Source organism: Loxodonta africana, chromosome 3 (assembly GCF_030014295.1).
Source record: "Loxodonta africana isolate mLoxAfr1 chromosome 3, mLoxAfr1.hap2, whole genome shotgun sequence".
Taxonomy (NCBI): domain Eukaryota; kingdom Metazoa; phylum Chordata; class Mammalia; order Proboscidea; family Elephantidae; genus Loxodonta; species Loxodonta africana.
In genome coordinates, this window is record NC_087344.1 from 10,180,516 (window position 1) to 10,204,696 (window position 24,181).

The window sequence follows — 24,181 nt, forward strand, 5'->3', positions numbered from 1 at the left end:
CACAGTGGAATACTAAGCATCAATAAGGAACAATGATGAGTCTGTGAAACATTTCATAACATGGAGGAACCTAGATGGCATTATGCTGAGTGAAATGAGATGCAAAAGGACAAATGTTGTATAAGACCACTATTATAAGATCTTGAGAAATAATTTAAACTGAGAACACATTCTTTTGTGGTTAGGAGAGGGGGAGGGAGGGAGGGTGGGAGAGGGTTATTTACTAATTAGATAGTAGATAAGAACTACTTTAGGTGAAGGGAAGGACAATACTCAATACAGGGAAGGTCAGCTCAACTGGACTGGACCAAAAGCAAAGAAGTTTCCTGGATAAACTGAATGCTTCGAAGGTCAAGTGAGCAAGGGCGGGGGGTTGGGGACTATGGCTTCAGGGGACATCTAAGTCAATTGGAAAATAAATTCTATTAAGAAACCATTCTGCATCCCACTTTGAAGTGTGGCGTCTGAGGTCTTAAAAGCTAACAAGCGGCCATCTAAGATGCATCAATTGGTCTCAACCCACCTGGATCAAAAGAGAATGAAGAACACCAAGGACACAAAATAATTATGAGCCCAGGAGACAGAAAGAGCCACGTGACTAGAGACTTACATCATCCTGAGATCAAAAGAACGAGATGGTGCCCGGCCACAACCGATGACTGCCCTGACAGGGAGCACAACAGAGAACCCCTGAGGGAGCAGGAGAACAGTGGGATGCAGACCCCAAATTCTCATAAAAAGACCAGACTTAATGGTCTGACTGAGACTAGAAGAATCCCGGGTCATGGTCCCCAAACCTTCTGTTGGCCCAGAATAGGAACCATTCCCAAAGGCAACTCATCAGACGTGGAATGGACTGGACAATGGGTTGGAGAGAGATGCTGATGAGGACTGAGCTACTTGTATCAGGTGGACACTTGAGACTGTGTTGGCATCTCCTGTCTGGAGGGGAGATGGAAGGGTAGAGGGGATTAGAAACTGGCAAAACGGTCACGAAAGGAGAGACTGGAAGGAGGGAGCGGGCTGACTCATTAGGGGGAGAGTAAATGGGAGTATGTAGTAAGGTGTATATAAACTTATATGTGACAGACTGACTCGATTTGTAAACTTTCACTTAAAGCACAATAAAAATTATTTGAAAAAAAAATCACCAGTTCAAGAGCTGTACACCAATGTTCACTGCAGCACTGTTTACAATAGGCAAAAGGTGGAAACAACTGAAATGTCCATTAACAGGTGAATGGATAAACACAATGTGGTCCAACCATACAATGGAACATCACTGAGGCCCAAAGAGAAATGAAGTCCTGATGCATGCCACAACATGAGTGCACCTCGAAAGCATTATGTGGAGTGAGATAAGTCAGTTGAAAAGAACAAATACTGTATGACCTCACTTATATGAAATGGGCTAATATATAGAAACAAAAGATCATTGGAGGTTACCATGGGTGGAAACAAGGGGGGAAAAGGTAGTTTTTGCTTAGGGGGCACTGCGCTTCCATTAATGGTGGTGGAATAATTTGGAAAAGAATACTGATAATGGCTTCACAACATGAAGAAAGTAATCAATGTCACTGAATTTTACATGTAGAAATTGTTGACCTGGCGAATGTTTTGGTGTGTATGTTTTCACTACAATAAAAATATTATCAATTCAATGTGTAATCAGTGTAAAGCAATTATTAATGAGATAATTTATATTCTCTTTTTTCATTTTGAGTCTTTGAATCCTGATACATATTTGAAACTTATAGCATATCTCAATTCAGGTGCTATATTTTCAATGGAGAATATGAAATGTGGTCCTACCAAATCAATAAAGTTGTGTTTAACACGTAAGTATTTTACGCTGCTTCAGTCTTTTAATTTAAATCCATTGAAATTAAATAAAATTAGGAATTCAATTCTTCAGTGCCACTTGGCACATTTCAAATGCTCAATAGCCACGTGAGGGTGGTGGTCCTATTGAAATGAACAGAACTCAAACGTCATCTCCATGTAGGCTGGTATTTTTATCTTAGTCCCTGCCGTATTCCCAATGCCTAGAACAGCACCTGGCATATAGTAGGCACTCCATAAATATTTGTTAAATGAATAAAATGAGGCCACGCATATAAAGCATTCAACACGATGGTTGTCATATAGCAAATACCCAGTAAATAGGAGCTAAAAAGAAATAGTGGAAGAAGTTAAGTAAATTTCTTGAAACCTGAGTTGCCTTAGACCTGATTGGGACTTGGGAAGTTCAGGGGATATTCTTTGTCATTGGTGACAGCCAGTTACCTTCCTTTTGGTCTGATCAGGGAGGTTTACCTGTGATTCCCTCTTGCAGAATAGCAGATATTTTCTATTCCAGAACCCCTTGAACCTGACCATTGAAGGGCTTGCCAACTCAACTTCCCACTACAGGAGGTGCATTCTCTGTTACTTTGAGCTCACTCTGCCCATGTCCATGAAAATGGCAGAGAATTAGTGCCCCCTAGATGCAGTTCTCAACAAATGACTGGAAAGAGATGGTGTATCAGTGCCCCAGTTCCCTCACTCCTCAGTTAGGATAACTCTGAGGTGTGTGGCCTACACTGTCTCCCAGAGCTTCCCAGAGGCAATTAAGCTCCAGTTGCCCACAGAGATGACTGATTTGATAATGTTCTCTGTATTGTTCTCTATCCTTCTCCTGTTTCACCTGCTCAGCCCCCTACTGCTGTTTCCTGGAATCATCTTCCAAGGAAGCTACTTGTATCTGAGTCCTTATCTTAGAATCTTTTTCTAAGATGTGGAGAGGATGACTTAGCTCACTGCACACAGTCACATTCAAAGGAGAGGACCATGAATCCTGGTACCTTGGGCATAAGAGCCATGAGGACAGCAAAGCTGGACAGATGGAAGCACTGGCATATGGTGTGAGAGTCGTTGCTTCCGATACGAGAGCAGCCTTCCCTTGACCAGCTGCCCCCCTCCTTCGATCCTTCCCAGTAGACACAGAATTGTTTTGTTCTTTCACCAACAGGCTGGAAAAACAATAGCATAGAAGTGATTCTCTCTCTGGTTTTCTTACTTGCATTTTATAGGTTAATCACATGTGTACTGGGTTGGACCCTGGATTAGGAAAATCCCACTATCTTGAGTACTTGTGGGGAAGAGTTTCACACCACCACCTGTGCTATGGAGTTTAGTTTTCCTTAATTATGCCCTTCTCTGCTCATGTCAGTGCCCTGGGGATTGACCTATGAACTGCTTTACCCAGGCTCTTTGTTGGCTGGATGGATTCCCGTGGGTTCTAGCAAAGAGAGACCTGATAGGAGATCACTGGGCAAGAGAAGAGAGAGGCAGGTGTTTCTTCCAGGCTATTTCCATCTCCCCACCCCCCCATCTGTCTGTTTGTCATACAGTGGTGGCTTGTGCATTGCTATGATACTGGAAGCTATTCTACCTGCATTTCAAATACCCATGGTAGACAGGTTTCAGCAGAGCTTCCAGACTAAGACAAACTAAGAAGAAAGGTCTGGAACTCTACTTCTGAAAATTATTGTTGTTAGTTAGTTGCCACTGAAGTGACCCCACGAATAACAGCAGAAAATATTGCTTGGTGGTGTGCCATCTTAATGATTTTTGCAACGTTTCAGCTCATTTCTGTGGGCATTGTGTCAATCCATCGCATTGAGGATTTCCCTTAGACAATGAAAACTCTGTGGATCAGAAAATATTTTTGGAGACTTTGACTCAATTACTTTGGACACATCATCAGAAAAGACCATTCACTAAAAAAGGACATCGTGTTTGGTAAAGTGGAGGGCCAGCAAAGGTGAGATGGATGAACACAGTGGCCACAACAATGGACTCAAACATACTAATGATCATGATGGTGGAGCAAGACTGGGCAACATTTTGTTCTGTTATACATAAGGTCACCAAGAGTAGGAGCTGACTCGACAGCAACTAACAACATTTCTATCTGCAGTTGGACAATCCCTCCTCCACTCCTCCAGTTTTCACTGGACTCAGTAATTCTAGTCCCTCTGTTACCCGTTTAGGTTTAATGTAATCATGATGCCCCACTGTGGCAATCTTTGAGAGCCTCAACATCTTTTGTCAGTTCTCTTGACTCTGAACCATCAGAGCTAGATTCAGTTACCTACCAGAACCCTGAGAACACACCAACATCCCTTTAAAGGCGCCCTGGATGGAGTCCTTGGGTGATGCAAACAGTTAAAGTGCTCAAACGCTAACTGAAAGGTTGGAGGTTCAAGTTCACCCATAGGCAACTGGGAAGAAAAGTCTGATGATCTACTTCCCCAAAATCATTCACTGACAGCTCCCTACGGAGCACAGCTCTACACTGACACCCATGGGGTGGCCATGACTCAGAATTGGCTCAATGGCAACTTGTGCTGGTCTTCTTGGGTAGAACCAGTCCTTGGTTTTGCTCACCTGAGTATGTTTAAAGGTCAGGAGGACAGGTTTGGACAGGGCAATTTTTTCCTTTGAGCCAATGGTGCCACTCACGACAAGAGAGTTCAGTTTCACTTCTTGCAGTCCTTTTCTGTCACTAAAATAGGTTTCATTGAGAATATCCCCAAGAGCACGATAGGTGATCAATGCAACAGCACTCTGATCTGTGACCACAGAAGAGAAATTTTTTAGGGTTTCCGGTTTGGGGTGTGTCTTACCTGGGGATCCGGACAGTGAGCAAAGCCAGCAACTACTCAGCCATCATGGAGCAAACCTGCTCCTCCTGTTCATTATCATCAAGACCTTGGGTGATAGACAGCACTGAGTGTGGCTCAATTAGCAGCTGCCCAGCCATTATCACACTGAACCTGCCCCTTCCTCTCCATTGTCCTCAAGACCCTGAGTGCTGCATGTTGCTAGTTCCTGCCTTAAGATTGTCATACCCACTTTACTAGCCTCAAAAGTGTCCCAAAGTAATCCAAGCCTCATTAAGGCCTAACTGAATGTTAAGATCTCCACCCAGGGCGGGACTTATCTGCCATCTTCTGTACATACTAAGGGGGAAAAAATGCAATTTTCTTAGCACACTTATGTGCCTTTATAACTTATGTAGTCCATGATGTTTGTATGTAGTTCCTTGTGAAGGACAGCATAAGAGGATCTGCCTCTCTTTGTTCAGAAAGCTTGATTTGAGGTATACACCTCCTTGCTCCTTGCCTGCGTGCTTGCAGTAAAAGCTCTTCCTCCCTCCTCACCTCGGTGTGTTTTAATTGATGAGAAGCCGCACCAGGCCAGTCCAGCTTTGGGTAACAATGAGGCAAACCTAATGTAGAGTTCAAAATGCCTTTGGAAACTCCTTAAATTGCCCATGTAATATGCTGCATGTTGTTTTGGGTACAGTGTTTGCATAATGTAGTACAAATATGATGCACTACACAGGATAAAAGGTTTCTATGGAAAACATGTAAATCAATGTGCTGTGAAAATATCTATGAATCCTTAAACATCAGAGTCATGAGGCAAGAAGCTTGCCCTCAGAGGGGCAGGTGAAACTCAGATGGGATGAGGAAACTGCACATTCCCATCTTCCATATTTAGTTCATGCTGGGGATCTAACTGAGTGGAAAGGTATGCAGGGTAGCCCATACCGCTTAATTTGTTTTTTCTCTCTCTCTCAGTTTCTCTCCCTCTCCCTTTCAGCCCTCCCTTTGACTTGCTGACCCTCTCTCCCTTTTTCTCGCTGACTTCCTGTAACTCTATCCCTGTGTCTGTAACCCCCACTTCCTGTCTCTCATCTCCAGCCCTTTGGTGCTCTAACCCTCTATCTTTCTGTCTCTATGGTCCTTACTTCCTGTCTCTTTCTCTCTTAAGACTATACAGCTTGAAAATCCAAAAATATTTTATTATCTGACTCTTTAAAGAAAAAGTGTATAGCCAGTAGGATAGAAGAAAACCAATGACGACAAAACAATTCTCAAAAGACTCAGTTGTAAAGAGAAATGAAGTCCTGATGCATGCCGCAACATGGATGAACCTTGAAAACATCATCCTGAGTGAAGTATGTCCCTCACAGAAAGATAAGTACTGTAAAATACCACTTATATGACATAAGCAAATATATAGAAACCAGAGATTATTAGCTGTTACCAGGGCTGAAAGGGAGGTGGATGGGGGAGTTTTTACTTAGGGGGCACTGAGCTGCTGTTAATGTTGGTGCAATGATTTGGAAAAGGATATAAAGAAAATGGGTGCACAACTTGAAGTATATAACTAATGTCACTGAATTGTACATGTAGAAATTGTGGAGATGGCATATGTTTCTTATGTAGATTTTCACCAGAACAAAAAAAAAAATTTTTTTTTAAAGATACAGAACACATAGAAAAAGTTTTTAAAAGAAGCACTCAGGGTAAAAAGATAACAATGTTCAAATAAGAGCTCCTTCTAAATATCCTAAGTAAAATCTTCTGAATCTGGAGGAAAGTTTTTTTAAATTAAGATGATAATAAGTGATAGCAACCCTTATTATTAGGTAAAAACTGTAACAGCCTGAACAGCCTCTAATGCTATAGAGGAGCAGGTAAAAATTATTTGTATTTCTGGAATAAAAACCAGAATTATTATTTCAACAACAACAACAAAAAGAACCTTCTCAAGGGAAAAAGTATTCAAAGCAATGATCATCTACCCCCGGTGAGTGTTGAGTGGTTGCCTTTTTAAACAATCTTGAGGAAACAGGAAATGTATCAACCTCACCCTTTTAAAAAGTGTGTTAAGGGATCTCTGTTTGACCTTGGTATCAGTCCCAAAGTACACACTCCTTATGAGAATCCAACTTCACCTCTAATATTGCCTGGTCAGTGGCCAAGGCAGAGCTTTCAATTCTACCATATAGAATCTCCCTACTTTGGAAACTTTTAGAGTATCTGTTATAGATTGATTGGTGTCCTCCCAATGTATGTGTGGAGCCCCGGTAGCACTGTGGTTAAGCATTCAGCTGCTAGCTAAAACATCAATAGTTCGAATTCAACAGCTGCTCCTTGGAAATCCTATGGGGCAGTTCTACCCTGTCCTATAGGGTTGCCATGAGTCAGAATCCATTCAAGGCAATGGGTTTGGTTTAATTCATGGGTAGTAAATGCTACCCTCTATACTTGTGGTTTTAATCCCATTTGGGAATAGATTTACTTTGTTATATTAATGAGACAGTAGTAGTGTAGGGTGTGTTTATAAGTCAATCTCTTTTGAGATATAGAAGAGATTAAACAAGTAAGTGAGGAAGCAGAGATGGGGAAGAGAGATGCCACACCACATGAGATCACAAAGGAACCAAGAATCAAAATTTGAAAGAGACAAGGACCTTCCCCCAGAGTCATCAGAGAAAGTCTTCCCTTAGAGTTGGCTCCCTGAATTCAGACTTCTAGCCTCCTAAACTGTTAGAAAATAAATTTCTCTTTCTTAAAGCCACCCACTCATGGTATTTCTGGTATTTCTGTTATAGAATCACTAGATAACTAAGACAATTCCCACCCCTTGTCCCAGTCACCTGGAAATGAGACACAGTGCCTAGAATTTGAGGTCAAGAGAATCCACCTTAAACACAGTACCTCTTGTGGTTTCTGTGAACGCATGGGCACAGTCAATAACCATTGTGTTATTTCCAGCTTCCAAAATTGTTTTCTTGCTTGTCTCATCACACGTCTTAGTTTCATAGACTGTAAACATAAAGAAAGTGATCCTGCTTTGCTTGCTTCTCACGCCTAAGACTCGTTGAAGAACTCTCTTTTTTGGAAAACCCACTATTTGTAATTTCATCTCGTGTGTGCTCCAAAGTTAAGGTAGGCCAAATGGCACTCTCCTCCCCCAACACACATCTTTCGCTGCTGAGTATGAAGCTGCCAAAATGACCTAAGCAACACACACTGGTGACACAACCCAATAAGAGAGAGATGGTCATTCTTCCCAGAGCCAGCACTAGAGCGGGCAAGGTAAATCTATACCACAGGAAACTTAAAGGGAAGAAAAAAATTAAGAATGTACTTTGGAGTGCCTGCTAAGGAAAGAACTTAATTTTTTTGAAGCAACCATTTAAAGGTTTTCCAAGGAATAGTCAACTGGGAATAGATCATCTGTATTTCGGAGGGATCTCTTGAGTAAACTCTCTCAGCCATATAAGGACAAGATCTGAAAAAAGATCACCCTCATAAAAGTTTTTGGTACACAGAGTTTGTCTCTGGAGAAGTGTGAAAATTTATCCAGGGGCAATAACAGAGACTATTCATTGGCCCCATATGCGTTCACCTCTTCTTTCTTTTGGAATTGTTTGTGCCGTCAAGTCGACTTTGACTCATAGCGAACTTATAGGACAGTGTACAACCGCCCCATAGGGTTTCAAAGGAGTGGGTGGCAGATTGAAACTGCCGATCTTTTGGTTAGCAGTCTGAGCTCTTAACCAGTTCACCACCAGGGCTCCAAATTTAAGCTAACCTCAAGTCATTTCCCAGTCTTCTTTGCACCTAGATGGAGCCATGTAATTATTTGCAGGCTAACAGAAGGGTGATTGGAAGTGGTGTGTGCTAAAGAGAATGGGCAGGCCTTCTGCTTCTCCTCTTTCTCCTTCCCAATGGCTGGTTAGGGGATGTGAAACTAGAGTCACCATCTTGAAATACAGACGCAAGTTGGACATTGAGGATGGCATGTCTTGGAGGAGCCATGGAACTGTCACATCAGTCATTGACTCCTTTTGTTCAAATTCTTAAAAAAAAAAAAATACATTTCTCTCTATTTAAGCTGTAGTTATTTTGTTCTTTGATATACCACCAGATCCTGTATCCTAATACAGAAACTAAGTTTGCATGAAACATTCATCAACACAGAACATAAAGCAAACCTGAATAAATTCAAAAGCATTGAAATTTCAGAATATGCTTTTAGACTACAACAGAATTAAATAAAAAATCATTAACAACAACAAAAAAGGTAACTAGAAAAGCTCCAAATATTTGGAAATTAAAAAAACACTTCTAAATAACCCATAAAGATTCCTGAAGGTACAGAGGTTAAGTGCTCAGCTGCAAAGTGAAGACTGGCAGTTGAAACCAACCTAGTAGCTCTGAGGGAGAAAGACCTGGGGATTTGTTCCTATAAAGATTACAGCCAAGAAAACCCTATGGGCCAGTTCTTCTCTGTCACATGGGGTCACTATAAGTCAGAACTGACTCTTTGTCATCCAGCAACAACAACAAATAACCCATGAGACAAAGGATAAACCACAAATAAAAATTTTAAATATTTCAACTGAATGATAATGAAAGCCCAACATAAGAAAATTTGCAGAATGCAGCCAAAGCAGTGCTTAGAGGGAAAAGTATAGTTGTAATTTATAGCTAAATTTATATCTCAAATGCACATGCTATAAAAGAAGAAATGTTTTGAAATCAAGGATCTACTCTACTAAGAAGCTAGAAAACAAAAAGTAAATGAAACCTGAAGAAAGTAGAAGAAAGGAAATAATAAAGATGAGAGCAGAAGTCAATGTAAAAAGAAAGCTAATGATAGAAAAAAAAAAAATCAACAAAACCAGAAGATGGTTCTCTGAAATGTTAGATAGACACCAGGGTTAAGGAAATTCCTAAAATGGAAGGGATAGTTAGTTATCCCCCCATTCTGTTTTGAGGTTTAAGATTGTTAGAACCACTTGGGTGGATAAGGATGGTCCTCACTCAGGTTTTCTGGAATGAAGGGACCCCAGGGACCCCAGTGGAGGAAAGGTGAAGGACCAGTTACGTGCACCAGGTTTAGATTGTCTAGTAGCATATATAACTGAGCCTACAGGATCTTTCTGCTCCAGCCACAGGAGCATGGCGGGTATGTTCCTAAGTACTTTCCACCATACCAAGGGGATGTGGAAAGAGGAAGATAACTGGTTTGTTCCCTTGGGTTTGTATTTTGAAAGTAGAGCCCTACTTGTGTAGAACGTCCGTGTGGAAACTCTTTAATGCTTGGATCTAAAAGATTTCTTCATTCCTAGAAGTCAACTATACCAGGAACCATATCCCTTTATGGGGACCATTTAAGGAGTTTCTTACCTATATCAAGCACAGGATTCTCATACTTTCCTGGAGAAACAAAATTCTGATTCCATATACTTAATTCTGCCTCCTGAAGTAGTTGGGTAGCCACTTTTGCAATGTCCTTTTTGGTTCCATTGTTCCATGTATTTTTCTTTAAAAAAAATAAAGCTAATTAGATAGAACCTTACTGAAACTTAAGAAAGTGAGAACATGGGTAAGTGTGGTTGGGTGATCCCATCAGGTATTGCTTTGGATCACAAAGATTCCATCTTGTTGTGCATGGGTTCACCATGAGATGGTGGTTGACTAGATGGCAGCTAGCAACAACAACAACAAATTCTGTTTTCTCATTTATCCTTCACAGCCCTGTGAGGGGTATATAATTGCTACATCTTATTTACGAGACCCTGAAGGTTTAGAGATTGAGACCTCTGGAGCCTACAAGAGTGCATTATGGAGAAAGACAAGGGATGGGAGGTGGTGGCGGATGAGGTTTTAGGTATTTGATGCAGTTCTTTGAAAATAACTGAAGCATTTTAACTCTATTCCAGGGTTTTTCAGTCTCGACACTATTAATATTTGGAACTGGATAATTCTTAGTTGTAGGGGATGCTGCTGTGTACATTGTAAGATGTTGAGCAGCATCCCTGGTCTCTACCTGCTAGATACCAAGAGTGCACACATACACAAACACACACCAGTGATGACAACCAAAAACGTCTAACAAATTCAGCCTCAGTTGAGAAGTGCTGTATCCTGAAAGTAATAGGGACGCGTGGTAGTGTTTGAGCAGGAGAATGACATGGTAAGACTGACCAACTCTGTCCAAGTCTGGGCTGTATCCTCACTCATACAAACATCCACCGGTGGCTGGGTCGTCATACCTTTGTGCTCTGGAAAAGAAAAATAGCCATCAGAATGGAATATGGGAGAGAACATGTCACTGGTCACATCCCTTCTTCCAATCACCCTCAAGTTAGGTCTTTCCTTGCTGCTCCACCAGAACCACTAGCAGTTGCCATCGAGTTGGCCCTGACTCGTGGTGACCCCGTGGGCTCTATAGGGTTTTTAATGGCCACGTTTTTGGGAGTAGATCACCAGGACTGTCTTCTGAGATGCCTCTTGGTGATTTGAATCTCCACCCTTCTGGTGAGCAGCCAAATGCGTTAACTGTTTGTACCACCCAAGGGCTCCAATGATTCCACAGCCCATTCTAATTCCCTTCTAAAAATAAAAAAGAAAGAAAACAATTGCTGTCAAGTCAATTCCAACTTTTGGTGGCCCCATGTGACAGAGCAGGACAGTTCCATAGGGTTTTCTTGGCTCTAATCGTAACAGAAGAAGATCACCAGGCCTTTCTCCCATGGCACTGCTGGGAGGGTTCGAACCTCCAGCCTTTAGGTTAGTAGTTAAGTGAAAACCACTCTCGCCATCCAAGGACCTTAATTTTCTTCTAAGGAGTCCAAAGTGTCTCCTAAAGCAGAATTCACAAAGGGATTTATGGTGAGGCCTTCCGTCCAAGAACTCAGTCAACAATACTTATTGAGTGCCTACTAACAGCCAGCCATGATGCTAGGCCTTGTGAACATTGGTTAGTAAGAGGGACAAACCTTGTGGAGGTGGGAGTCTACAATTAAATTAATTTGTCATTACATGCTGCTGCAAACCAATTAGCATAATGCACTTATGAAATACCTCAACGTGGAGGGGGGAAGGCACAGTTGACAAAAAAATAGTAGAACTTGAGCATTATTTGCATAAAAACACAGCAGTTAAATGATTGCAGTGGTACAACGTGTGTCGTATCTAGTGCTGCCAAACAGCAATACCACAAGCACTTGGCTTTAACAAACAAAAACTTATTCTCTCATAGCCTTGGAGGTTAGAAGTACGAATTCAGGGCACAAGCTCCAAGGCAAGGCTTTCTCTCTCTGTTGGGTCTTGGGGAAGGTCCTTGTCAATCTTACCCCGGGTCTAGGGATTACTCAGCACAGGGACCGAAGGTCCAAAGGATAAACTCTTCTTTCTTGGTGGTATGAGGTCCCTCTCTCTCTGCTAGCTTCTCTTTCCTTTTATTTCTTAAGATAAAAGGTGACACAGGCCATACCACAGGGAAACTTCCAGTATATTGGATCAAGGCTGTGACCTGAGTAAGGGTGTTGCATCCTACCCTAATCCTTTTTCAACATAACCTAATCTTGCCTCATTAACCACAGGCAGATATTGGGACTTACAACACATAGGAAAATCACATCAGATCATAAAATAAAGGACAATCACACAATATGAAATATGGGCATCATATTTTGGGGGGACACAATTCAATCCATGACAACATGCTTTCAAAAAATAGGGTGGAGTGATTTGGGAGTAACTAGCAGAGGACCAATCCTCTTCAAGTTGTCTTTCCCAGTATAGTAAACTATATAATTGTCTGATTCAAAATGGCCAATACCAGTCCATTTCAGCTCACTAATGCCTAGGATATCAATGTCTATGGCATGTTCCATTTCACTTTTGATGATTTTCAATTTTCCTAGATTCATATTTCATACAACTTGAAGAGGAATGGTGTTGCTTTCATCATCAAAAAGAACACTTGAAGATCTATCCTGAAGCACAACGCTGTCAGTGATAGGATAATATCTATATGCCTACAAGGAAGACCAGTGAATACGACTATTATTCAGATTTCTGCACCAACCACTAAGGCCAAAGATGAAGAAATAGAAGATTTTTATCAGGTGCTGCAGTCTGAAATTGATCGAACATGCAAGCAGGATGCATTGCTAATTACTGGTTATTGGAATGGGAAAGTTGGAAACCAAGAAGGATTCGTAGGTGGAAAATATGGCCTTGATGATAGAAACAATGGCGGAGATCAAATGATAGAATTTTGCAAGACTAAGACTTCTTCATTGCAAATACCTTCTTTCACCAACGTAAATGGCAACTATACACATGGACCTCACCAGACGGAACACACAGGAATCAAACTGCCTACATCTGGGAAATAGACAATGGAAAAGCTCGATATCATCAGTCAGAACAGGGCCAGAGGCTGACTGTGGAAGAGATCATCAATTGCTCATATGCAAGTTCAAGCTGAAACTGAAGAAAATCAGAGCAAGTCCACGACAGCCGAAATATGACCATGAGTATAAAAAAAAAAAAAACCACCTGAATTTAGACACCATCTCAAATATAGATTTGATGCATTGAACACTAGTGACCAAAGACCAGATGAGTTGTGGAATGATATCCAGGATGTCTTACATGAAGAAAACGAGACGTCATTGAAAAGACAGGAAAGAAAAAAAGACCAGGATGGATATCAGAGGAGACTCTGAAACTTGCTCACGAATGTTGAGCAGCTAAAGCAAAAGGAAAAAATGATGAAGTAAAAGAAGTGAACAGAAGATTTCAAAGGGTGGCTTGAAACAAAGTGAAGTGTTGTAATGACATGTGCAAAGAGGTGTAGATAGAGAACCAAAAGGGAATAACGTGCTCGGCATTTCTCCAGCTGAAAGAACTGAGGAAAAATTCACGCCTTGAGTTGCAATAGTGAAGGATTCTATAGGGAAAATATTAAATGACTCAGGAAGCATCAAAAGAAGATGGTAGGCATACACAGAGTCATTATACCAAAAAGAATTAGTCGATGTTCAACCATTTCAAGAGGTGGCATATGATCGGGAACCATTGGTACTGAAGGAAGAAGTACAAGCTGCACTGAAAGCACTGGCAAAAAACAAGGCTCCGGAAGTTGACAGAATATCAATTCAGATGTTTCAACAAACAAATGCAGCCCTGGAGGTGCTCACTAGTCTATGCCAAGAAATTTAGACAACAGTTTGCTGGTCAACTGACTGGAAAAGATCCTTTTTTATGCCTATTCCCAAGAAAGGTGATCCAACTGAATGGGAAAATTACAGAACAATATCATTAATATCACATGCAAGCAAAATTTTGCTGAAGATCATTCAAAAGCAGCTACAGCAGTGTATCAACAGGGAACTGCCAGAAATCCAGGCTAGTTTCAGAAGAAGACTTGGAACCAGGGATATCATTGCTGATGTCAGATAGATCCTGGCTGAAAGCAGGAAATACCAGAAGGATGTTCACCTGTGTTTCATTGACTATGCAAAGACATTCAACTGTGTGGCTCATAACAAATTATGGATAAGACTGAGAACAATAGGAATTCCAGAATACTTAATTGTGCTCTTGAGGAACCTTTACATAGATCAAGAGGTAGCTGTTCAGACAGAACAAGGGGATACTAATTGGTTTAAAGTCAGGAAAGCTGTGCATCAAGATTGCATCCTTTCACCATACCTATTTAATCTGTATGCTGAGCCAATAATCCAAGAAGATGGACTATATGAAGAAGAATGAGACATCAGGATTGGAGGAAGACTCATTAACAATCTGCAATATGAAGATGACACAACCTTGCTTACTGAAAGTGAAGAGGATTTGAAGCACTTGCTAATGAAGATCAGAGACCACAGACTTCAGAATGGATTGCACCTCAACATAAAGAAAAGGACAAGAATTCTCCCTCACAACTGGACCAAAGCAACATCACGATAAATGGAGAAAAGACTGAAGTTGTCAAGGAATTCATTTTACTTGGATCTACAATCAACAGCCATGGTAGCAGCAGTCAAGAAATTAAACGATGCATTGCACTGGGTAAATCTGCTGCAAAGGATCTCTTTAAGTGTTGAAAAGCAGGGATGTCACCTTCAAGACTAAGGTGTGCCTGACCCAAGCCATGGTATTTGCAATCACATCATGTACATATGAAAGCTGGACAATGAATAAGGAAGACCAAAGAAGAACTGACGCCTTTGAATTGTGGGGCTGGCAAAGAATACTGAATGTACCATGGACTGCCAAAAGAACACACAAATCTGTCTTGGAGGAAGTGCAACCAGAATGCTCCTTAGAAGCAAGGACGGTGAGACTGCATCTTTCATACTTTGGACATGTTGTCAGGAGGCATCAGTCTGTGGACAAGGACATTATGCTTGGCAAATTACAGGGTCAGCGGAAAAGAGGAAAACCCTCAACTAGGTGGATTGACACAGTGGCTGCAACAACAACTCTATGGTGCCTAACAGCAACAACAGCAGAGGACACCAACACATGAGGGGTTCAGGGAAGCCTTCTCTAGTAATGGGTGTTAACTGAGATAGTAATATAGAAGCAATACTAATGCCTACAGTTGTCTACACATCAGAGCATATAAATTACCTCCATATGCACTGCCTTATTTACGCGAACCCAGAGGGTTCTAGAACATATTTGTGTTACATAATGGAGAATATTTATTGAGCCCTCCTTGGTGCCTAGCACTGCGCTAAGCATTTTAGCTGTATCCGTAATCATCGAAAGAGTCCTGATGGTATACTGGTTAAACTCTCTGCTGATAACCGAAAAGTCAGCAGGTGATTTCAACCCACCTGCGGCTCCACAGGGGATAAGACTTGGTGTTAGGCTCCTATAAAGATTGATGTTGTTGTTGTTATGTGCCATCCTGTAGGTTCTGACTCATAGCGACCCTATGCGCAACAGAACGAAACACTGCCCGGTCTTGCACCATCCGCACAGTCATTGCTATGCTTGGGCTTATAGTTTCAGGTACTGTGTCAATTCATCTTTTTGATGGTCCAAGCTGCACTGAAGACATTGGTGAAAAAGAAGCCTCCAGGAATTGACAGAATGCTAATTGCGATGTTTCAACAAAGAGATGCATTGCTGGAAGTGCTTACTAGTCTATGCCAAAAAATTTGGAAGACAGCTACCTGGCCAGCCAACTGGAAGAGATCCATATTTGTGCCTATTCCAAAGACAGGTGATCCAAAAGAATTTGGAAATAATCAAACAATACCATTAATATTTCACAGAAATAAAATTTTGCTGAAGATCATTCAAAAGGGATTGCAGTAGTACATCTACAGAGAAGTGCCAGAAATTCAAGCTGGATTCAGAAGAGGATGTACAATGAGGGCTATCATTGCTGAACTCAAAGGATCTTGGCTGAAGGCAGAGAACACCAGAAAGATATTTACCTGTGTTTTATTCACTGTGCAAAGGCATTTGACTATGTGGATCATAACAAATTGTGGATAACATTTTGAAGAATGGGCATTCCAGAACACTTAGTTGTGCTCCTGAGAAACCTGTATACAGATCAGGAGATACTCGTTCGAACAGAATCAAGGGGATACTGTATGGTTTAAAGTCAGGAAAGGTGTGGGTCAGGGTTGTATCTTTCACCGTACATATTTAATCTGCATGCTGAGCGACAATCCCAGAAGCTGGAGTATATAACCTGGCATCAGGATTGGTAGAAGCCTCACTAACAACCTGTGATATGCAGATGACACAACCTTGCTTCCTGAAATAGAAGAAGACTTGAAGCACTTAGTGATGAAGATCAAAGACTCACAACTGGACCAATAAGCAACATCATGGTAAATGGAGAAAAGACTGAATTTGTTAAGGATTTCATTTTACTCGGATCCTCAATCAAGCCATGAAAGCAGCAGTCAAGATATCAAAAGGCATATTGTATTGGGTACATCTCCTGCAAAAGACCTGTTTAAACTGTGGAAAAGCAACGATGGGACTTTGAGGACTAAGGTGCACCTGACCCAAGCCATGATATTTTCAATCCCATCATATGCACGTGAAAGCTGGACAATGAGGAAGACCAAAGAAAAATTGATGCCTTTGAATTGTGGTGTTGTGAAGAATATTGAATAAACCCTGGACTGCCAGAAGATCGAACAAATATGTCTTGGAAGAAGTACAGCCAGAGTGCTCCTTGGAAGTGAGGATTTCGTCTCACACATTTTGGATATATTATCAGGGACCAGTCCCTGGAGAAGGACATCACGCTTGGTAGGGGGTCAACAAAATGATGAACACCCTCAAAGAGATGGATCGACACAACGGCTGCAACAATGGGCTCAAGCATAGCAACAATTGTGAGGATGGCGCAGGACCAGGCAGTGTTTTGTTCTACCATACAGAGGGTCGCTGTGAGTCAGAGCCTACTCGATGGCACCTAAGAACAACAATAACAAGGTTTTAATCCTAGAAATCCCTCTTCTCTTCATTTCAAAATGAAACAATAGCAATATGTGATCACCGAAGATACTGATGTACTTTGTGGAATGCCTAGTGTATAATAAATGCTGAAGATATTTTGAACCGGTTTCTTCTGAAAATGTTACTCTAAATTCCTGAATTCTGTTTATCATCGAGAAATTCAGGTCCCGGAATTATCTGGATCTCCTCTTCTTCCTCCTTTTTGTGTAACCTTTAGGAAGTACACAATTACAAACTGATGTTCTGGCTTCTACGCAAGACACGTCAGCAAAGGCTCATCCTAAAATGGATTTCAAATTGGAATAATAACAGCTAATTTGTTCACCTGCCCACTGGGCATCAGGAACTTTCCTCAGCAAGTTATCGTGATGGTTCTCTGAGATTCTATGATGCTATTCGTTTTACGGATGTGAAAGCCAGGTTCAGGGAGGTTGGATGACTTGCTCAGGCATCTCTCTCAGCAGCTTGGGTTCTTAACCACCTCACTCTGCTCCGCACACATGCCAGGACCTGGGAAAACCAGGAACTCAGAGGGAACCTGGGAGCACACCCCTCCACCTAGGGACGAATATGCCCTGTTTCGCTGGGAGGGAACTCACGTTTCTCTGCACTTTCAGGAGAAGCTGAGTTTAGTAAACCCGGACCCTCTGCCTGGTCGTCTGGTATTTTGACCATTTTATCACCCTGTTTTCTGGAGGCAATTTGGCTGAAAGCACCGACATAAGCATGGAACAGAAGTTCTCTTAAGAGTTCTTAGGGTTTATTCTCGATGGAATTGAGTGAAAATATCTCAACATGATAACCACATCGTTGTTTCTATAAAAAATGGGCCAAGATTTTAAAGGTCAAAAGTATCACCTTCCATACTTTTACTTTTCCATTGTCAGCAAGTGAATGGATTTCTAGTAGTGAGACCTAGTGAACACACAGCTCTAAATCAAGTATGTGGACCAGGTTTCTTAGACATGCACTGTGTTTTTAATTCACAGAATATTATTGCTTAGATTAATTCACATTTCTTAATTTGAATTCAGATTTCCCCCTTTTTTTTCTTTAAAAAGCAAAATGAGGCTTCCTTTCAGAGTTGAAAACATTACATTGACTCTAGTGACTACTGGAAGAGACTTATTTAAATTAAGAGTGGAGAACTCGGTAGAATATCGCTTATCTTATCCTTTACAAAAAAATACATACACATATATGTATATATATATATATATTTTTTTTTTTCTGTCAGAACTTATGAGTCAGAATCGATCAACGGGAACGAGTTTGGTTTTTGCTTTATTTTTACTTAGTCAACTTCTGTCTGTTTTCTTCTCAAACTTGTTATCTGTTGATTTACCATATGCATGTGAATCAAGGACTGGTTATAACATAATAAAATAGTTGTGCTTTAAAGAACTCAAAACCTACCAAGGTACTGAAACAGAACCAATGAAAATAGATCATAACACTGAGGGGAAAAAGAAAAGAAAAGAAGAGAAAAGAAAATTGGAATGAGCCAACCTTAACGTTAGAAGCTCTGGCACAACGACAACTGAGCTTATAAGAATTTGGGAGACTTTATGACCATCTTCTTTTTCCATATTTGTCAGCTGAAATAAAAATTCTGTTTGCTGTTGCACTAAGAGCAATTTCCTAGAGAAAACAAGTCCTCAACCTAAATAGAAATCACATTTGGAATTTTTACATTATCTTTTCATTTTGCACAACTCAGAGTAACTCACATGGAGCAAATGTCCCACCTGAACGGCACTCTCTCTGCTTATCTCTGAATCACAGAGAGACTGAATCACTGTTAACTCATAACAGTACTGGTCACCTCTTGCATGGAAAAAAGAAGACAAAAGAGTGACACTTATATGTGCCTGACCCAATGGCTCGATTTAATTAGACTATGATGTAGACATTCTGAGTTATACAATATTTTCCATAATAATTATATGCTATGGAGACACCAGAAGTCCTCGTGGTGCAGTGGTTAAAGCACTTGGCTGCTAACCAGAAGTTCAGCAGTTCGAACCCACCAGTTGATCCGTGGGAGACAGATGTGACAGTCTGCTTCCGTAAAGATTTACAGCCTTGGAAACCTTACAGGGCAGTTCTACCCTGTCTTATAGGGTCACTATCAGTTGGAATTAACTGGATGGCAATGGTTTTTTTTTTTTTTTTTTTTTTTTTTTTGTGGAGACATCTATTAAAAGCCTAATGTGATCATTTAAGTGCAAAATCCCTGACAGAACACTACTGTATTTTCCAAATTAAATTAACATTACAGGCTTCTAATGGATGCTATGATTAGGCATGGATGTAATCAGCAGCGTTTGCCAAAATAAAACCTGTCACTGTGAAATACTCAGTAAGTTCAATTTCCATCAGTCCATATTATGTGTTTTCTGAGCCTTATGATTTCAGTGAGAGGGTAAAAGCTAAGTGAGAAACTGGAAATTCCTGGACAAAGCTCCTTCTTATGTGCCATACAAAAATGCGTGGTCATTAGGTGTCTTTTATATCTCATAATCGCCAAACAACTGGCTTCTCTTTTGTCTTTTATGCTCAGAGGCACTGCATTAGAAGGTTGCCTTATGCTCCCTAGGATGAAAAACCAAAGGTCTACACTAATTTAAATGCATAATCTTCATGAGGCAACTCCAAGGACATGTGCACCATTAGAAGAATCCCATGGTCAGTGGGGGCAAAATGGGGAAAATCAGAGGGTCAGGGAGTCACTGGAGATGCTGAGACAGAAAAGGGACACACAGAAGCCTGCACAGCACAGGAGGGAAATAGTCACAGGCCAAGGCACAGTAGTGCTGGGAAATTCAGCTGAGATGCTTACTGATAATTTTGCCATTGGCTTCTGGGGAGGCTGGCAGCAATATGGTTTGTCATGTAGTGTTCCTTCTAGGTAGCTCACAATGCTCCATGTCTATTATTCACAATCTCTCTTAGTTACTCTTAGCTTGACATGGGCACTTCCATAACATATGTAGATTCTGTGGTTGGGTTCTGGAAGAATTTTCTGATCTCCATGGAGGAATGCTTGTGTATCACAGGGTAAGCAGAGCTCAGTCCTCTTTTTGAATTCATCCTTACTCTCACCTTCTCACCACTCTCTTTGGTTCTTCTGTTGGGTCTGTTGTGCAGACTCTGAGCATTGTCAGCACTCTAGTTCCAGCTTTGCTTTTGAATAGAGTTCTATGTATGGGACCAAATGCAGGAGATGACCATCATTCCCATTTATCAGACCATTTTATTTTCAAAGCTTTGTTTCTCAAAGCCACTAGGATTTCAGTTTAACAAAAGTGGCAAATAATTGTAATATCATCACAAGACATTTATATATTAAAATTTTCCAAACCAAAAAAAAAAAAATCCAAGGAGAAGGAGGAAAGGAGGAGAAAGAGGAGAAGGGGAAAAGAACACAGAGAAGGAGAAGAGAGAGGAAAAGAAGGAGGAGGAAGAGAGGACTAAGCAACAGCAGGGAAATGATCATGGTTAAGGGTAGTTGATCCCTGAGTATAGAGTCCATATTTATGTGTTAATGAAGTTGACGAAAACCCTAGATCAGGGACCTTCTTGCAAGAAAAGCAGATTTGATATAGCAAGATAACCAAACTTCTCATAAAGAGTTAATTCCAGGTATTTTCTACGCCAGATAGAAAGGTAATATACAGTCACAAATTTATGGAGATAATTATACTAAATGTAATAAAGATTTTTGAAATTATGGAAGTAATTAAAAGAGCTGCCTCTTTACTGCTCTGACAGGGATCACAATAGAGGGTCCCAGACAGAGCTGGAGAAAAATGTAGAGCAAAATTTTAACTCACAGAAAAAGAGCAGACGTCCTGGCCTGACAGACATTGGAGAAACCCAGAGAGTATGGTCCCTGGATGTCCTTTTAGCTCAGTAATGAAGTCACTCCTAAGGTTCATGCTTCACCTAAAGATTAGACAGGCCCATAAAACAAAACAAGACTAAAGGGGCACACTGGCCCAGGGGCAAGGACTAGAAGGCAGGAGGGGACAGGAAAGCTGGCAATAGGTAACCCAAGGTCGAGAACAGGAGAGTGTTGACATGTTGTGGTGTTGTTAATCAATGTCATAAAACAATATATGTGGAACAGGCAGAGGCGGAACCAAGATGGCGGAATAGACAGACACTTCCGGTGAGCCCTCTTTACAACAAAGACCTGGAAAAAAAAGCAAAATGAGTATATTTGTGACAAGTTGGGAGCCCTGAGCTTCAAAGGCAAGCTTAGAAAACGAACTGAGGGGCAGGGGGAGGAAGAGACTGTTCAAAAGCAGAGAGGAGTTACTGGACCTGAATAGCAGGGAGCCCTCAGGCAGCATTCCCAGAGCGGTGGTGGCGGTGGGCTGGTACTAGCAATCAGCCACAGTTTCCTCAGGGAGAAGCAGGCAGCCACACAGCCCCCTCACACCTCCAGAACCTGAGGGGAATGGTGCTCTCAGCAAAAGCTAAGTATTTGCATATATTTTAACACGCCTCCCCCCACCCGCAAACCAGCTTCAAAGGCTGAATTCCCTGGGCCTGATATAGGCACTGTTCAGCACCTAGAGCCATCCTCCCAGCCTTGGGGAAGGAAAATTTTGCATTTGGAGGAAAAGATAATTTGCTAGATGCACTAACAGGGGGAGCTCAGGACAGAAGTAGCTCCTGTCCAGGCATAAATTGTCCGTGGACTTTGAGCACCTTTCTCTTCTGTATGCATCTGTGTGGGCCTATTTCGGGAGAATAGGCCTTTGTCGGCATCTCTAACCATTTCAGCTATGTGGTGGAAAGGTGGCTGTTTGATGTTTGACATTGCTTTGCCTATTAAACAAGGTCCTCAGCTACCCACATCAGGGACCTAAGGACTGGTAGCTCCACTCAGGTCACCCAACCACCCGCAACAAGGGTCCAAAGATAAGTGGTACCTCCCAGTCCTTACAACCAAAAACTTTGGGTGCCCATGGTCTGTCTGCAGAACCTACCCACCTGCATGTTCTAGGGAACAGGGACGCACCTTCCTCAGAGTCACTCGGGGGTCAGTTCTCAACCCCCTGCCTTGTTCAGAACGTGACCTCCTGCTGCAATCAGATACTGGTATATACGTCAATCACCCCTGCCCCTCAAAGACCGTAGGACAGAGCCTGTACCATATACTTGATGATCAGCTACCTGGAAACCTGAGCTGAATTCATACAAGAAAATTGAATGGATTCCTAGACTGATATACCTGATAACAGCTCTAGCCAGCTGGGGACAGGACATCAGCACTCCAAAGGCAAAAATAATCAAGCTAGCTCACTCAAGGAGCCCATACGGGTATGCCAAATCAAAACAAAGCAAGTACCTATGACACAGTAAGCAAGCATAAACTAATACAAGAACTTATTGATGGCTCGGAGACAACAGTCAATATCAAGTCACATAACGAAACAGACCATGATCACCTCAAAAGGCTCTCAAAACAAAGAATCCACGGATCTTCTAGATGAAAGTGCATTCTTGGAATTACCAGATGCAGAATACAAAAGTTTAATATACAGAACCCTTCAAGACATCAGGAAGGAAATGAGGCAATATGCAGAACAAGCCAAGGAACACACAGAGAAAGCAATTGAAGAAATTAGAAAGATTATTCAGGAACATAATGGAAAGTTTATTAAGCTGGAAAAATCCATAGACAGGCAGCAATCAGAAATTCAGAAGATTAACAATAAAATTACATAAGTAGACAACTCAATAGAAAGTCAGAGAAGCAGAATCGAGCAAGTAGGAGCTAGAATTTCTGAACTCAAAGATAAATCAATTGGCACTAATATATTTGAAGAAAAATCAGATAAAAGAATTAAAAAAACGAAGAAACCTTAAGAATCATGTAGGACTCTATCAAGAGAAATAACCTATGAGTGATTGGAATACCAGAACAGGGAGGGATAACAGAAAACACAGAGAGAATTGTTGAATATTTGTTGGCAGAAAACTTCCCTGATATTGTGAAAGATGAGAAGATATCTATCCAAGGTGCTCATCGAACTCCACATAAGGTAGACGTTAAACGAAAGTCACCAAGACATATTATAATCAAACTTGCCAAAACCAAAGATAAAGAGAGAAGTATAAGAGCAGCGAGGGATAAACGAAAAGTCACCTACAAAGGAGAGCCAATAAGAATAAGCTCAGACTTCTCGGCAGAAACCATGCAGGCAAGAAGGCAATGGGATGACATATTTAAAAAATTGAAGGAAAAAAATTGCCTGCCAAGAATCATATATCCAGCAAAACTGTCCCTTAAATATGAAGGTGAAATTAAGACATTTTCAGATAAACACAAGTTGAGGGAATTCGTAAAAACTAAACCAAAACTACAAGAAATACTAAAGGGATTTCTTTGGTTAGAAAATCAATAGTATCAGGTATTGGCCCAAGACTAGAACACTGGGCAGAGCAACCAGAAGTCAACCCAGACAGGGAAATCCAAAAAAAAAAAGCAAGATTATAAAAAAAAAAGCTCAAAACAGGGTAACAGCGATGTTATATAAAAGAAGACAAGATTAGAATAACAAAGAGGACTGAGAAATGTAATCATATATCTTCCATATGGAGAGGAAGATACAAAGAAATAAAAGTTAGGTTTAAATTTAGAAAAATAGGGGTAAATAATAAGGCAACCACAAAGGAGACAAACTATCCTACTCATCAAAATAAAATACAAGGGAAAAATACAGACTCAGCAGAAACAAAATCAACAACAACAAATATGAGGAAAGGACAATATATAAAGATAATCTACTCAGCACATAAAATTAAGTGGAAAACAGAAACTGTCAACAACACACAAAAAAGACATCAAAATGATAGCACTAAATTCATACCTATACATAATTACCCTGAATGTAAATGGACTAAATGCACCAATAAAGACACAGAGAGTGGCAGAATGGATTAAAAAACAAGATCCATTTATATGCTGCCTACAAGAGACACACTTTAGACTTAGAGACACAAACAAACTAAAA

General features: G+C 41.0%; 1 protein-coding gene across 6 annotated transcripts in view; it reads right to left on the bottom strand.

Annotated features, from left to right (window-relative positions):
- Positions 1 to 24,181, bottom strand: part of LOC100664982 (adhesion G protein-coupled receptor E4-like) — a 106,143-nt gene that overhangs the window by 40,939 nt on the left and 41,023 nt on the right. For 5 of the 6 annotated variants that reach the window (XM_064280421.1, XM_064280416.1, XM_064280419.1 and 2 more), the window contains 5 exons: positions 10,842 to 10,918; positions 10,041 to 10,176; positions 7,560 to 7,667; positions 4,432 to 4,616; positions 2,844 to 3,011 (listed from right to left, as the gene is read on the bottom strand). In XM_064280421.1, the coding sequence (XP_064136491.1) occupies positions 2,844 to 3,011; positions 4,432 to 4,616; positions 7,560 to 7,667; positions 10,041 to 10,176; positions 10,842 to 10,918 (674 nt within the window). The remainder of the gene's footprint in view (positions 1 to 2,843; positions 3,012 to 4,431; positions 4,617 to 7,559; positions 7,668 to 10,040; positions 10,177 to 10,841; positions 10,919 to 24,181) is intronic. The other variant, XM_064280417.1, reaches the window with a different exon arrangement.